General features: G+C 31.6%; 1 protein-coding gene across 3 annotated transcripts in view; it reads right to left on the bottom strand.

The window, feature by feature from the left end:
* The window catches only part of LOC111508385 (Poly(U)-binding-splicing factor hfp), a 36,709-nt gene extending 21,748 nt beyond the window's left edge, over positions 1-14,961 (bottom strand). For 2 of the 3 annotated variants that reach the window (XM_023163855.2, XM_023163854.2), the window contains exons 1-3: positions 14,791-14,961; positions 14,395-14,737; positions 312-371 (exon numbers count right to left, since the gene is read on the bottom strand). In XM_023163855.2, coding sequence (XP_023019623.2) covers positions 312-371; positions 14,395-14,737; positions 14,791-14,844 — 457 coding nt within the window. In that variant the 5' untranslated portion in view covers positions 14,845-14,961. Of the gene's footprint in view, positions 1-311; positions 372-11,008; positions 14,738-14,790 lie in introns of those variants that run through there. The other variant, XM_074177183.1, reaches the window with a different exon arrangement.
* Between the last annotated feature and the right edge of the window lie 1,719 nt (positions 14,962-16,680).

Below are 16,680 nucleotides of genomic sequence, written 5' to 3'. Positions count from 1 at the left end.
TAGTTTTCAAATGACGTCTACCCAATGATGCTCTTTATTTAGCCTCCTCCTGGATATTGGATGAAGGGATTATTTTACACCTCCCAAGTTTTTGACCTTACATACAATTTTTTGTTACCATCCTCTTAAAAGGAATATCGGCAGAGCAACAAATCCAAGCATCATGATAAGTATGAGAAAAATATTATTGTCGAGACAATCTACCAAATCAGAGAGGCAGACACAATCCCGGATTTAATTTTTTAATTTTCCCAGTATTTTTATGTCAAACAGCACTAGTGAATAGTTGATTGAAATTTAAGTACACTTACCAGTTATAACTTCACCTGTTTGGGTTAAATCATAGATGTATTCGTGTCCTTCACATAAACCTAAAACAAACATAAGGGGTATTAATTTTCACTTTTTGTTATGAGGGGTTGAGGGAGACGTTCAAAACTATTTTCGTGTTGAAAATTTCAAAACGCCAAGAAGAATTTTTATGATTTTTAAAAGGAATTCTTGCCTTCAATATATTATGATTTTTTTTTTCAAAAATATATTAGTTTGGAGATTTCGGTGCTGGCATACTGTTCCTTGATCTATATTGAATGTCCAAGATTCTCATTTGCAGATTTTATCAGATTGGTTAATCTGAATACCATGAAAAATTTTACCACCCAGATTATTTCTACGACCGTTTCGACATCCGCAGAAATGTTATTGTCATCATCCTTAGAACTCCTCCTCGCATACACGGGGGGAGTGAATATCAGGAAATCGTGTACCCTGAGTGAATGCAATTAGTTACGAATGGCAATCTTCTGCGTCTAATTTTGCCATTACACCGGCATGATCTTATTTTTCAATAATATTCTCTCTCCCAAACAAACGATCAAGTGTATCCTAAGGTAAGTCCTGTATGGATGAGGGTCAGTCATCAGTCAGTCGCTCTAAGGCGACTTACTGAATGTTGGTGGCAAATTTGTTACTACAGTTGCAGGTAAGTCCAGAAAACACAGATTAAATATAGATATTTGCGCTGTGTAAACCTACTCATAAAAAAGGATTTTGACTAATATCGAACTTCTACGTCAATGGTTTGGTGTTAAAAAAATTTACTGGAGTTTTATCCCAACACCAAACGTTATTTTTAACACCTCGACACGTGTTTCAATCACCAAGTACAGCCTACCGGACTGAGTCATCTCTGGTGAAAAGCCCCTCCCTCCCGAAATTGATTCTACATAAACTGATTTTTATATATCTACAAGAACCCAAATGACATTTTAATATCCATTTATTGTTGAATCCGTTCTATGTAAAATTGCAAACAAAAGTTTCTATTCCTTTTTTCCTAATACTTTCTTCGTCATACACCGATACGATTTCTCCCACCGGCCATGACTCAGTCCGGTAGCTGTAATCATCTTCAAGAGGAACATTAAACAGTTCAATATGCCTCATGAAGATGATCACTTAATTGAAACACGTGTCGAGGTGTTAAAATAATGGTTTGGTGTTGGGATAAAACTCTAGTAATATTCATTACTACACCAAAGATTCCAAACAGTGCAAGTACATATTTGGTGTTAACACAAATGTCAACAATCAAACAATACTGATCCGACCTTATTTTTTGTTTGGGTCGTAGTAGACAAGCATTATAAAAAAATTAAATGAAAATAAACTTCGAAAATACTTGTAAACGTACAGAACCATTAAACCACCAATGTCTGATAATGATTTCGAAAATGAAAATGAGACGGATTTCATTAGTATCGACAATACAAAAAGGGAAGTAGGAGAAAGCAAGGGGACTGATAGAAAAATTGATATAGTAAATAAAAGAAAACCGAAACAATGTGTATCCCCCTTGAATGGGAATACTAGACTAGGAAATGGCACAACATATTTATAGATATTTTGTGTTGTATTAACCTACATCTTTAGGTACATAATTCATTGGTTAAAGGAACGGAAGGAATATTCGAAAATATTTCTTTCCAATTTATTTTTCATTTAGGAAACTTTTTCAACATGAACTAACTTTCGGCATGTTACTCCAGTGGTGTGTTGAAACTTCAATTGTTCATATTTTATTCAAGTTAGATTTTAACAGCATTAAAATGCAATTGAACCATGAGAAACGTGAAGTTTTTCAACGGCTTACATTTTTTTATTTATTTTCATTGAGAATCTGAGATAGTCAATTAGGTTGCTGCATAGGTAGTTTCCAGATTTGTTAATACGCAGGGTTTTATGACTGACGTTGCGTCTATAACTACGGTAGATATTATCAAAGACGCAGATGAAATGAAAGCAGTGTTTTCACAGTTTCGCCTACAACTACTTCTAACAAAATAACTTGTCAAAGGCGGTATGGCTGTGTTCTCCACACATTCTGTGTGGGCTGTTAGAGCAAATAGAACATTGCAATTGTTGCCTCACAGCATTTCCGCTGTCTACCTTAGTTTTACTGCATTTTCCGACCAACAAATAAAGTAACATGTGTGAACGCTCACATCCTTTAATTATATACGTTATAAATTGTTCCAAGCCTGTCACTTTGTTTCTTCTATTTAAATAGAAGCTTATGTGTTTGTGTTAAAGTTTGCGATATAATGTTCTTATTTTTTCCTTGTATAACTCCAGTTATACACTTCATCAAATTGATGAAGAATTAATTTTCCAATCGTTTTTTTTATCGAGTATAAATTCAATTTGAAAAAGACTGCCAAGGAACCAAATACAAGCCACAGAATGAAAAATGTATCTGTACAATGGTCAAAAAAAGTATACAAATGTGTGCTGGTACAGTCAAATGATACATCATCGGACTTCCATATGCCCTCCTTATCTGCCTATTTAGCTTAAAAGAAAAAACGAATAGAGAACCAAGAAGAAAAAATGATTATGAGGGTGACAAAATATTTCTAACAGCCAAATATTTAGACGGACATTATGCTTATTAGATACTTAACAGATTTTCCAATAACTTCTACCTTGATTAATGTGCGATGGAATATCAAAACGTAATTTCTTTAAACCACTGGGGCAGATTTCGATGAGTTTTCTTAAATTTCTGAACTTTTTTATCGTTGATTTTAGACATTCAGTTAGTTCATACAGTGTGATCAATTTAGATTTAAAAATTCACTATATAATTTCAATTGTCAACCAACGAAAGGTCTTCTGGGGGACAAAATTTAAAATAATCCAGTTTTTGAATAGAACTGGCCGATACTTGATGAAAATCCATATCAAAACTAATTAATAGTTTATTGTATGATTTTCACTATAAAATCATACAATACATACATACAATAGTGAAAATCATACAATAAACTGTATTAATTAGTTTTAATCCAGTTTCAACGGCATACTACAATTTTTATTAAAGCAATTTTTGTATAAAATAAAGTGTGCCTCTGGATTCATAGTAACTCCAGATAGCTTTCTTTGATACAAAATTGCATAAAAATATATTTATCAAAAATAAAGATACAATTTAAAAATTCCCTAAATTAGCTATCACAAATGAACACTCTTTTTAAAGATTGTATCAACTGTAGCCACATACTGTATTTTCAACAGTAAACCACCACTGTGCAAAGAAATTATTTGAAAGTAAGGAAATAATAAAACTGAATAATTTTATTCAGCTCAATAATCATTGAAAACATTGATTTTATGCAAAATTTAATTTTTATTTTTCTAATTGATTCGGCCGTTACTTGATGAAGATCTATAGTAATCTGTGAATCATGCTATTTAGTCTATTTAATCAATGTTCCTCTTTCAATAGATAATTTCGATAAAGAACTTAATATCAAGTTGCGGTAGACAATGGGTTTAAAGCCGAATTAATAAACAAAATACTTGCCAAGAAAGTCTACACAAAAGCGATTCGAGACGTTTTTCCTATTGATAAGGTAGATAATCAAAATTATAGAGCTTTAACGTATTTTGGACAACCAACGGAAAAAGTGGCTTCATTTTTGAGGAATCGAGATATTAAAATTGCATATAGAACAAGTAATACGTTGGGAAAGTGAGTTAAAAATAATAAAGAAAAAACATCCAAATTCGAGAAATCAGGAGTATATAAATTAAAGTGTGGAACATGCCCCAAGGTATATATTGGTCAAACTGGCAGGACATTTAGGAATCGAATCCAGGAACACCATACGAGCTATGTAAATAAGAAAACAAATTCTACATATTCAAATCATCTTCTAGAAGAAAATCACACCTTTAATAAAGAGTTCAAAATTTTGCACATACAAAATAAAGGTTTGGAACTGAATCATTTGGAAGCAATGGAAATTAATAAACTTAAAAATTCAAACATTCTAATGAATGACCAACTAGATTTGAATAGATCAACATTATTGAACTTGTTTTCTTAAAAACCGAGAAAGAATTATTATTGATGTAGATGTATATGCTTCAGGTGATCATAATTGATCAGATACGTTATGTAGAAGTTCAGGTAATTTCTTTGAGGTAGTCTCAATTATGGTTACCTGTAGTATGTAAATAGTAACGTAAGGATAATTTGATGTATAAAAAACTTGAAAAAGCTAATGTTCTTAGCGAAACATGTTGTGATATATTTTTCAAATAAAGTATGTGGAGATCAAATCGAGAGGTGTAGTTTTTGAAATTTAATTTTTATTTAGATTTTTCTCTACCAATTCACCATCTAGTTGGATACACTTGTAGCCCTTACATACATTTCCAATTACTTTAAAGAAAACTGTCAATGTTTGAGCAATCAGCAAACAATAATAGGAAACGTTTCAAGTAACTTGAAATTAATAAATAAACCAAATCAGTAAAAAAACATTTTTCCAAGTTGTTAGGGAGTTATTTCTGAATATGTCTGTCGAATTCTTGCAAAAAGTTCAGTTTTCTCTCTTTTTGTAACCTCTTGTCTGAGAAGTCAATATGAATTTCCACACAGTAAATAGGTCATCAATCGAACAAGTTAATATTATTTCCCTTCATACATTATCAAATGTTTCTAGAGATTGAAACAAAACTGAATTGGTATTCAGTAAACTGGCATGTTCTTTGGAAGACCAATGATCTAGTGAAAATTTAAAAAATCGTTCATTGAAAAATATATGAAAGATGTGAAAATGAATAAATGTTAGTATTTCATGTTTGTGTTTATGCAGTTCCTGATAACAGCTGTTTTATTATATATTGAAAACTTTGGGAGCAGTAGTTGCGGAGTTTACATGTAGTCATAATGGAAAATTCAAGACTGACAAAGCAGCTAGGAGCGTGTCACTTTCCAAAGAGATTGTCCCTTAGGATGAGCAAATGTCAAATCACAGAATTTCATCAAAAAAATTGAAGAATCAAAAGTAAAATTGAGAAGCACGTTGAAGCTTTTTTGGTAAACTGCATAGAAATAATATTTTTTGTTGGGGTTCCAGCATATTTTTTTATCCTCCGCATTTTTTTCTTTACTTGACATTTCAAAATATTTTTTGCCACTTAAAATTGCTTGGTTGTTTTTCTGGAACTTAAATTCTCATAATGCGGCTGCATTACCAAAGAACTAATATATTCGACTCGGAGGACCAATGTTGAATCTTCTAAATAACTTTTCAAGTAGCACTTTTTTATTCGAAAACGTACTGAAGACAATTAGCAAACCTTACTTTTGTGATTTCCACCATATAAAATAGTATTTATAGTTAGTTTTACTAATTCAAATAATTCAAAATTTATGAGTTTTGAAAAGATAACATCAACTAATTCAATACTTACTAACACAGTTAACACAAAATGTTCACTACAAAAGGTTAACAGAACCGTAACACGTTTCACTATACAATAGCTTTCTCAAGCAGGAATGATACATGTCACGGTTTTGTAAACATTTTATAGTGAAAATCTGTTAAATGTATTGTATTTCTATTATGCACTTTCAATAAGTATTGGCCTGTTCCGTTCAATCAGCTGATCTGTCTGAAGTAGTTTATCCAGTACAAACAGAACTAAAAGTTAACAAGGAGCTTCTCCAAAGCCATATCATGTCTGGACGCTGAAATTTTGTGAGTAGTTTTACAGCCATTTCTCTTGCATTTCAAACTCTTAGAATCGTTATATCAATAATATATTTATATAAAATGCACTATAAGAAAAACTTCATTAATTTCTCAAAAAATGCATTCAAATAACGTTGGTGCCTTGTAACAATTCTGTCTGGGAGGTGACACCCTAATATTTTACCGACTAGTGGTAGATCAAGTTTTTTTGTGAGGTAGTAGTTTGGTCATAAGGTGTGCCAGGCCACCTTCAAAAAAAATTAAGGAGAAATTAGTTTATTTTTATCACAAACACTCATAAGCAATACGTATCACAGTTTTAAAACTAACATATAATTTTTGGAATTAGTATTTGTACTACATATGGGAACGTTTTGGCCTCCGTACATGATCTTTTCAATTTTCAAGTTGACCCCATTTAGAAACGGATTTTCTGAATTCGATTTTATCTAAAACTGATTGATACAATCATCCAAATGTTCTCCGATAGTATTTATTCTCAAATCTTTAACAAACTTTAAATTAGAGGGTATATAATTTGCATGGTCGGGAATAACTTTGAAACCTCTGAAGCTCCTTTTGATATTGACAACATAAATCACAGTTGTAGCAGAAAGCTGGCATATCCTTTTGGCATTTGGTTGTGCTTACTGTGTTCAAACTCCACCTGAATTATTTCACTATCAATCGATAAATTTTCATTGGTTTTTGGTAAAAAAAAACCTTTAATTTTGTTTGTATTTTCTAACTTAAAGTAGGTACTGTAGTAGGAGTACCTACCTACAGTACCTGTAGGTAGGTACTCCTTTGAATTTGCAAGACGGTAGTAATTGGTTACTGTGAGTCATTCTACTCATTCTAACAAATGCTATGTGAACTTTCGTTCTATTCAAACTGGGTATTTCTCATTTTCACTGCATATCTTCGACCCTGCGAGAAATCGCTTGTTAAAAGGTGAGATCTAGTTAATGTTTCGACTTTCAATGGTTGTCATTGGTAAGGACGCTAAGCCAATTCGCAGAAAATTTTAACACACAAATAAAAATTACACCTCTGAAATCTGAAACACGCACATTACTCCTACACTAATAAGCACCACCTCAGAACTATGATAAACAATCTAAAGAATAATGGCCAATCATCTGATCGCATAAATAAATATTCAACTCTTGTGTAAAAAAATTACTTCCGTGCCGAACTTGCTTGCATCTACTCAACCATAATTTTGGTAGATATTTCCATAACTGATGTGAATATCCAGATATTCTCAAAACAGCCAATGTTGACATAGAACCTTACTGGCTGTTTTTTTGCAAATGCATTGATGGGAGTCAACATTAGGAAACTGATCACACAACTTTAGGCCTGAAGTAGGTGATGCCTGTTCAGCAGGAGCTTTCGCAGTAGCTGCTGCTTAACCCGACAAGGAAGAAATTTAGAAGGTAGAAAATAAAAAGGAAAAAAAGTCTGAAGAGACTGAAGACGATATGGGTCTTGTGCTCTTTGATTAGACTAGAAGTTTTGAACTATGTGACATAAGATTAAACTTAACGTTAATGATATAATCATATAAGTTGATTAGCAAGAGTTAAATGCAGAAATAGGTCATTGCACTTGCTGTTCATCTCCTTGCGTAAACGGAAATGTTTGAATCCTAAAATAATACGGACTGTATTATATTCAGTATGAGCAGCAGATGTTCCATCCGCTGCTTTCATATTTCTCATTTTTTCTGTTCTTTGGCAATTTATTATTTTCCCAACTTTTACCGACTCAACAATAATTTAGGGAAATAGCACATCCCATACCTCTCAAAAACTGCACCTGTTAAGTCAGTCAAAAAGTTCAACATTTTTTTATGGTATAGTATAAAAACATAAAAAAAAATAATTTTATCCAAGAGTGAAGTAAGTACCCATTTTTTCGACGTTAAAAGTTTTCACTAAGAACTGTTAACAATTTTATACTCGGATTCACAACTGTAGTCCTCTACACAGGAAAACTTTTTCCTTTTTTGTAATGAATTCAAACCTCTGTTAATAGTTTTTACTCTTTTTTACTCCAATTTATTCAAATTCAGAGTTCTTTTTTTGTTCCTTATATTTCCATATACATTTAATAATTAACTTGAGAGGGTTATATTTTTAGGAGTGGCTAATTTTTGGGAAAGAAAGTTTTTGGCTTTCTACTACTTCATCATGTTACAGAAAATGTGAAAATCTTCCAAAGAAAGGAAATAATCAATTTTAAAAGAAGTAACTGTATACATAGATGTGTAGATCATGCAAAAAAGTAACTTTCAGACACAAATCTGGAAGAAAAAACCTTCCTGAAACAACCACTTTCATATAAACATTGATTTACTTGAAAGAAAAAATCTTTCGAAACAAATACTTTTATATGAACAATGAATTATACGGAAAATACTTTTTTCTATTCAGTTTGTATTCCAAACATTCGTTATAAAATTAAATCAGATATCATTCGAAAGAATTTTTCTTTCATGTAATTCAATGTTTATATGAAAGTAACTGTTTCAGAAATGTTTTTTTTTCCAGATTTGTGTTACTTCTTTGCATGATCTACACATCTATGTATACAGTTACTTCTTTTAAAATTGATTACGTCCTTCCTTTCTTTGGAAGATTCCCACATTATCTGTATCAAGATGGAGTAGTAGAAAGCCAAAAACTTTCACATTTAATAATTCGATTGAATTTGTTTTATTGATGCAAAATAACTATAACATAAACTCAAAACATCTTGAAGTTATGTGAAATAAAAATGTTAATACTTTTTGATAACCTAAAACCTCTAATTGAAACCTTTGCTTGTTATACTTACAAAATTTTGGCTAAACACCCCTTAATGAAAATACTTGAAAATACAAATTTCAAAGAATAAAAACTTTAGTTTTTGAGAAAAAGTTTTTGGCTTTTTACTTCTCCATCTCTATATAAAAAAGTGGTCAACTTCCAAAGGAAGCAAGAAAGCAATCAAGTTCAAAATAAACTCTTAATAGAGATATATAGTCAAAAACCATTAGCTCCTATATATCCCCTTTCAATTACAATAACATCATATTCTAGTAAATAAAAAAATAGTCAGACAGTACCTTTGTTTTTGTGAACCAGTTTTATTAAATTTCAACATATAAGCCCCAACACATTGTTAAAAAATCTAAAGGGATAAGACCTTGTGATCTGGCTGGCCTCGGATTAGTGACCAGTATATATTATGTATCTGGGCTTTATGACATGTGGATCTGACGAGGTGAAAACTGAGATGATCTTTTCTTGATTGAAAAAATATTAATAATATATTTTAATGCATACATGAGAAAATTTCTGCGTTTATCGTCTCAAAAGTCTTGGATTTTGCACTATATGAAAGTTGAGATTTTCATCTGCCTACCATCTACAATTTTAAGAAAAATGTTCATGCTGATGTCTTACTTGTCTTAGTTATACGCAAATTATCACTAATAAGGGTACTTCAAGCTTGGATAAAATTTACATTTCAAGTTACAGGCAATGCACCAAATTTTATGAAAATAAGCTTTCTGAGCATCAAATCAATAGGGCTCTTCATGTGGCAGTCTTCTGGTGTGGACTTTATATCTGTACTGTACCGTAATATTGATTATTTCACCGTGCATAATTTATTCCTATTTATAAAAGAATTTGTAATTGCTGTTTACATCAATTTCTCTTATATTGGTTATTAAAATTTCCAAAACTAATATCTTGAGAACGAAATGGCTGAAATATTTGAAACTCACATTGAAATAATATTATGCCCAAAGTTTGGTGAAAATGGTAAATGAACCATTTTTCAGAGGACTGTCCTTAATGTCTCAATTTCCGTAACGCATTTCCTTCTCTATTGCTTCTTCATTTGAGCTCTTCAATAAAAAAACAAATTTTCAATATAGTTTCACTCTGAAATATCATTTAATGAAATAAAATTCAGGTTGAAAGTTCATTGGTCTTTGAAACCGTTCCATGGGGTCACAATGAAAACATTTAACTTGGCAATTCTTAGATCTCAGAAGGTAACAGGTGGAATTCTTTCTATGAAGAATTCGTATTCATTTGGAATTCCAGTGGTTGAATGCAAAGCTCACGATGAAATATTTTTTGATTCCGAAATATAGGTCTATAGTAATGATATATTTCAAAATAAATCATATGTATAGCAAAAAAAATTCGATGCATTTCATCAATTCTCTCAAATAATTCATGATGAGAAAGACAGTTTGGGGAAGTTATATTTCAAAATCAAACTTAGACAGGTTGAAACGCTGGAAAATATTGGCAAAATATCTTATTAATTGGCAGTAATGCAGGCTTCTATTGTCTAATGGCATAAAAAATAATTATATTTCACTACTTTTGCAAATGCAAATGCTCTCTATTTTATGAGCGAACAACGCAAATTTTCAAGGTGAATGTATTTTAAAATGTGTATTTTACACATATTGTTATTGAATTCCTGTTTCATTTGGTGACTAAACTACATTCATCTCCAAGGCAAGCTCCAACAAAATAAGGATGTTTCAGTTTCGTGAACAAAAATTGTAGAGGGTTTCAATAATCCAATAACAACTGTAATCTAGGTAGAGACGACCTAATCATTACGAATACCAAATTGCAGATTCCGATAACGAATCGACACACCTCCTGATCATGAGTTCAGTTGTGTTCAAACGTGCATTGAAAACGAATGCAGTAAAGTCTCAGAAGTTTAAAAAATTAAACTTTTCAAAATTAATTATCAATGAACCTAGTTTCATTTGTTTGAAAAGACAATAATGATTTTCAGATTTCCTTTGAATCTTTTTCTCCTCCAGTTTCAATTTTTTTATTCAACATAATTTTAGAATTTGAATGTTTATACCTTTAGGCAATAGAAGCCTGAACTTTCATCCCAATTATTGAAGAAACTGGTGGCTAGCTTACATAGCCTAATTGTTTCCAAGGTCCAAATCATCTATGTAGTAATTAAATGTTATAAACATTCCACAATAAAAATTTGGCAATCTATTTCTCGACGATCAGGTATGAATAAAACTAATCAACAAGTTGATGATCAGAAAACTTCTGAAACACAAACAAAACAAATTTAGAAAGATGAAATAAAATAAAAAATTTCAGAAGGTTATTATGCAGTACATTTTAGAAGTTCTGGTAAGTCGTAATCCATCTGGTGGTTCAACTCAAGCTGCTAGAAACCGAAAATCGCAAATTGTTGCACCTATTAGCATCTGGAAACACAAAAAGAAAATAGAGATGTCTAAAACAACCGGATACCTTTACTTAAGGGAATGTTTTACGAATAGCATGAATGAGTATGAGTCTAAATTTCAACCTAACTTGATAGAGCGAAATCTGGAAATTATTTGAACACTCATCTTCGATAGCAACAATTACGAAATTTTCTGTAAATTGAATAATGCCTATTACCAAGATTTCTTGAAATCGTTACCTTTTTTTTTTTAATTCTTGATATGACCTAAAATAATAATGTTTCACTAGGTTAGGTATCTAGTGGTGAATACAAGTGATGAAATACTTGACTTTGTCCATTCTGGACAATCCCCGCAATGATCCCAAAAATAAATAAAATAATTTTGATTTCAAACTGAATTTTTGATTCAAATGAAGGACAGTTAATTATTCAATAGTGGGGACCAATATGGCCCTAAAGGCATTAACATTTGGATTTTGTAGAAGTACTTTAATTTTCAGTCTGTGACTGATACAGTATTTAATTGAAACAAAAAGCAGAGAACTGTTCACTTGGAGTAACAAATATTATCAATTATTAAAACTACTGTAGCAGCAGATTTTCCAAAAAGTGAAGGATTTTCATTAGGTTCTGAAGAGCTATGAAACCCCTGTAATCTTCCTAAAAAAAATCGTTTAAAAAATAGAGCAGTATGCGGCTCAATTTTGAACTGGCAAAACCGACATGATCTCTCTCTAAAGTGAGAAAATTGGAGAATATAGTACAGAATTTTGATTAAATTTTAGTAAAATCATATAACCCTTTGAAACCAACTACAACACTAGCCCGCAAATGACAACAAATTTGGATATCTAAATGAAGGCCAATGGCAACTAGGATCATTTATAGGGAATCTACAATCCGATTCTAATCTGTTACAGTTCCTCAGTAACAGAAATAATATTTGCATACGTAGCAGTAGATTTTGTGCCAGAAAAACAGAAGACTTATAAAAAAATTAAAATGACAGATACATACTACATACATGGTGACACTATTTTCAGTCATTAAACAATTACTATAGAAGGTCAACTGGGTCATCAGTAGATTTTAAATCTCAAATAGAACAGTAACTCAACTGCCAAAACAGGAGACCTACTGCAAAAACAGTAAACATGACAATACTGAATACAGTGAAATATTCAGCAGTTCGATTGCATTATGGGTTCGTTGCGAAAGATTCTCGTTCAATAACACTGTGATGTCACCAATTTTTTCAATCATTAATTTTTTTGGTAATTTTTCAAATGTTTCATTAGTTATTCTGCTATTCTGGCTGAGAGACAAAAATCATAAAAATCACCGTTTTTAGATTTTCCAACCTTGTTTCTCATATTAGATTATGTTATATCATCACAATGTAAATTTTAATCTTCTAGTTACTTTTCTTAGTTTCAGTAACCATAGGTAGGTCGCTAAAAACAGTCTCAATTTGAAAATATTCAATCTACAGAAAATTACAATCGGGTCTGGTTGTCAAAATTTGTTGGTATAATATATCTAACCATAATTCAGTAATGTAGTTTTGCTACTCATCTTAGAAATCAAGATGCATAAAAACCCTGGTGCAGTATTTTGAATACTTTTAAATGTTTACAATTCCTGATTTGTATTATGAAGGATATACAATTAATGGACTAATATTATGGTGTGCCACAATAAATCCTTACAGGTTGCGGTGGAGGGTCGAATAGACCCACTCACTTTGGAGCTAACCTAATATCATAGTATAGAACCAAGCTTGTAAACTGTTAGGTTATGTTCAGAGACTTAAAGATATGTATGCTAAACTCCGCCAAACAAAATAAAAGCAATTTATTATCATTATATATCCTTGTATCTCTTGTTTGAAAACATCACCATGATGTTTACATTAATGTGATATGAAACATATCTATGTTATTGTGAAGCTCAGCTTATGCAATAAACTTACTGGTTGATAACTATAATTATGACATCTGAAAAACATACTTGACTTTTTTTTTATACATTTTTACCAGGATTAATCAACTCAATAGACCACTCCTATAATATTGCGTTGAAGGTTAGCTTTATCGGTACCACGTTCTAATGACTACTCTTAACGTATTTTTTCAAAACTTTTTCAAAATTGAATTTTCGTTATCCCCTTGTTCTGCAACGTCACCTCGAGGCAATGATCACAGCTAATCCTACTTCATAACTTCATTTTTCATTATTGAATAAATACTGGAAAAATGACTACGAGAATTGATATCATGTACAATTAATTGTTACATTGTATCTGAAACTTTTGAGAATACAAATCATTAATTACTTTGACCGAACTACACATTTATGTTCAACAAGAGAGATATTCAAGATGACACATCAATCCCTGTTTCTAATAACTTTAGAAATAATCTGATCATTCCATTTGCTTCTTGTGTGATGTTGGCTAAAGAGTTGTGAAAAATTATTTTAAATCAAAATATATTACAAGGTCTTTCACTTTGCTAGAAATGTATGAATTAGGGTGTTCCAGTTCGCAATTATAGTTTGATAAATTGTTTCAGCAAAATGTAATGATACTTATGGAGGTTTCGGTAGAACACACTACTTTTATGATATTCCATAAGTCTATTGATGTTTTCATACATTAGTAAAGAGTTATTCAAATTAAACACTGTATGGAATATTTTTAGGTGGTTAGCATAATAGAGGAACTCTAAAAGCATAAATCATTTTGAATTATCGTTTATATAAATAATAGAGTGAACAATATTGAATAAGCAATTACACCAAGGATTTACCCATCTTGATAAAAATGCCATCAGCTATTTATAAGAACCAGATATGCAAACATTGTTAAATCATATTAGCCGATAAACTCATACTCAAACATTCGTGTATTTACTTAGGTTTGCCTCCTACCGTGTAGCGTAGGGCTACAGAAACGTCAGTGACAGCTATGCCAGAGTCCACAAGGTTACCAGGCGATCTCATTCTGGAACATCTCAAGCAAGACATCTCACATTAATATCTCGTCTCTTATTCAAAATAGAACACTCGTAAAAAATCTTAAAGAATTAAAACTTACTGACTGGATCTACGTGTAACGCGGGAGGCTCTTCTGTGCCTGGGGCTGGAGGTTCGCTTTCAGTTGACTCTGGATCCAGCTCCATTTCCTGTTCAGGTTGTATTTCGGAAGATTCCACTGACAAATCCATTGATGTCGGTTCTGGTGGTAGTGGTGTCATGGGCATAGGAGGAATAGGTGGAGGAGGTACTGAAGGTAATCCTAAAGGAGGAATCCCAGGAGGAAGCATTAAATGAGGTGCCATGGTTGGAGGCATACCAGGAGGTAGGACCGGGGCCAACATCGAAGGTAATCCTGCTGGAGGAACAGGGGGGGTATTTGTTGAATTCACTGATTGGGATGGCTAAAAGTACGCACTATGAACATAGTTCATTGAACTACTGTATATGTACTTACGACTTTAGATGCAGCATTCAGCAATAAACGTTGCTGTTGAAATGAAGTCATCATTTTGACAAATTTGTATTATTTATTATTCAAGAGCAATATATCACACACAACTGATATATTTGATAATCCACTAAACAAAATGGCGCTAGCTTAACAAACTACTATAACAAGGTAACTATTCGTCAGTGTTGCCAACAGACATCGGTCAAATTACACGCCGCCAACTGTCAAATTACACGTTTTTGCACGCAAATGTTCATGATTACACCCTCTCTGGACACCCTCTCTGGACACCCTCTTTGACATTGAAAAGTAGAGGCAAGGAAATTTTTTTCGTAAGTCTTAAACGGTAAATTACCACAGATTGAAATATATATAGTTGATTCTGCTAATTATACGGCTGACAGAACTGGGAATAGCTATAATGCACCCTGAGTGACTCTGGGAATCATTAATATAGCCTACCATAGTTTCCAATGCCAGACATAAAAATTTTTGGTTATAGGATTATATTTATATTTTTCCAGAATAAAATCAGGAACTTAGAGAGACTGCTCTACTTGAATATGAAGGTGTATGTATTTATTTAAAAAATATATATACCTATTTTTCTTTATTATCAGTTTTACATAAATACAACTACAAAATAAATTACTATTCAGGTAAAACAAAAACTAAACCATACTGATTAAACAAAATAAATAATAGTATTCTGATCAATAACAATATTCAGGTAAAACAAAAACTAAACCATACTAATTAAACAAAATAAATAAGTCTTCTGATCAATGATAAACAACTTAAAATATACCTTAAAAATAAACACAGCCGATTCAGAAAAAATAAATAAAGTCTATAAAAAATAAGCCTAGGCAATATATACATTTAAAAAAGTCCAAAAAATACTTGTATATCAACTAGAACTATAACATTTTGCTCATAATAAATTAGTCCACTCTCTTTGTCCAAATTTTGGCACCTAACATTTTTTTCGATGGGTTGAATTTTACAATACCTTCTTCATTTTCAATTCCTTGTTTGGTGAATATAAAAGCAGAAATATGTTCTGATGACAATTTATTTCTATGAAAAGTTTTTATATTAGTCAACTGGGAAAATATTCTCTCAACTGACGCATTTGAAAATGGAAGAATTAATAAAATATATATAATTTTTTTCAAATTGAGAAAAAGTAGTGTTCCAGCAGAATTTTTTAAAAGGAAAACTTCTCCAATATTCTTCCGCTGTTAGATTCACTAATAAGCCAAGGTTCGAATGATCAAGAAGAGCATGCTGTCTCCATTCATTGTCAACATCTTGGATCTCGGCATAGTCGTTCAGAATAGGAAATCTCTGAAAAATTGATTTTAATGTTTTTGTATCAAAAGCTTGAGCCACTGCAGGCTCTACCTCTGATATAACTTCAAATATTTCATCATCAAATATAAATCTTTGTTTTATCTGCGAACATATCTGAACATAAAATTGTAAACATGTTTTATAAAACTGTTCCATATCTGTTATGTTAATATTTTCTTTGAGCACTTGAAGACTGTCAGTAGCAGCCACTCCAACATATATTTTTTCCAATACAGAAAATGCGTCTTGACCTTTAAAATATGATAAATCTAAAAAATTTGAATATAATATTTTCAGCAACCTTTCTGTTTCTGGTTTCAGTCTCTATAGAAGTGGTGTTTCTCCTTGAAATAAAACATTTAAGTCCAAGAACATATGACATCAGTTCCAAATATATTAAGGTAAATTTATTATTCATTGTGTTCAGCATATCTTCTGTTGTTTTGGAAGGATCAGAAAATACATATTCTCTAAAATACATATGAAGTGGTTCGAACTGTTCTAATACTCTATCAACTCAAGTTTTCAAGGAGAGCC

Source organism: Leptinotarsa decemlineata, unplaced genomic scaffold (assembly GCF_025532065.1).
Source record: "Leptinotarsa decemlineata unplaced genomic scaffold, Ldec_3_MD MMD2_tig00002159_RagTag_RagTag, whole genome shotgun sequence".
NCBI lineage: Eukaryota > Metazoa > Arthropoda > Insecta > Coleoptera > Chrysomelidae > Leptinotarsa > Leptinotarsa decemlineata.
Note: the sequence above shows the minus strand (reverse complement) of the source record. Positions and strands in the feature narration are given on the sequence as shown.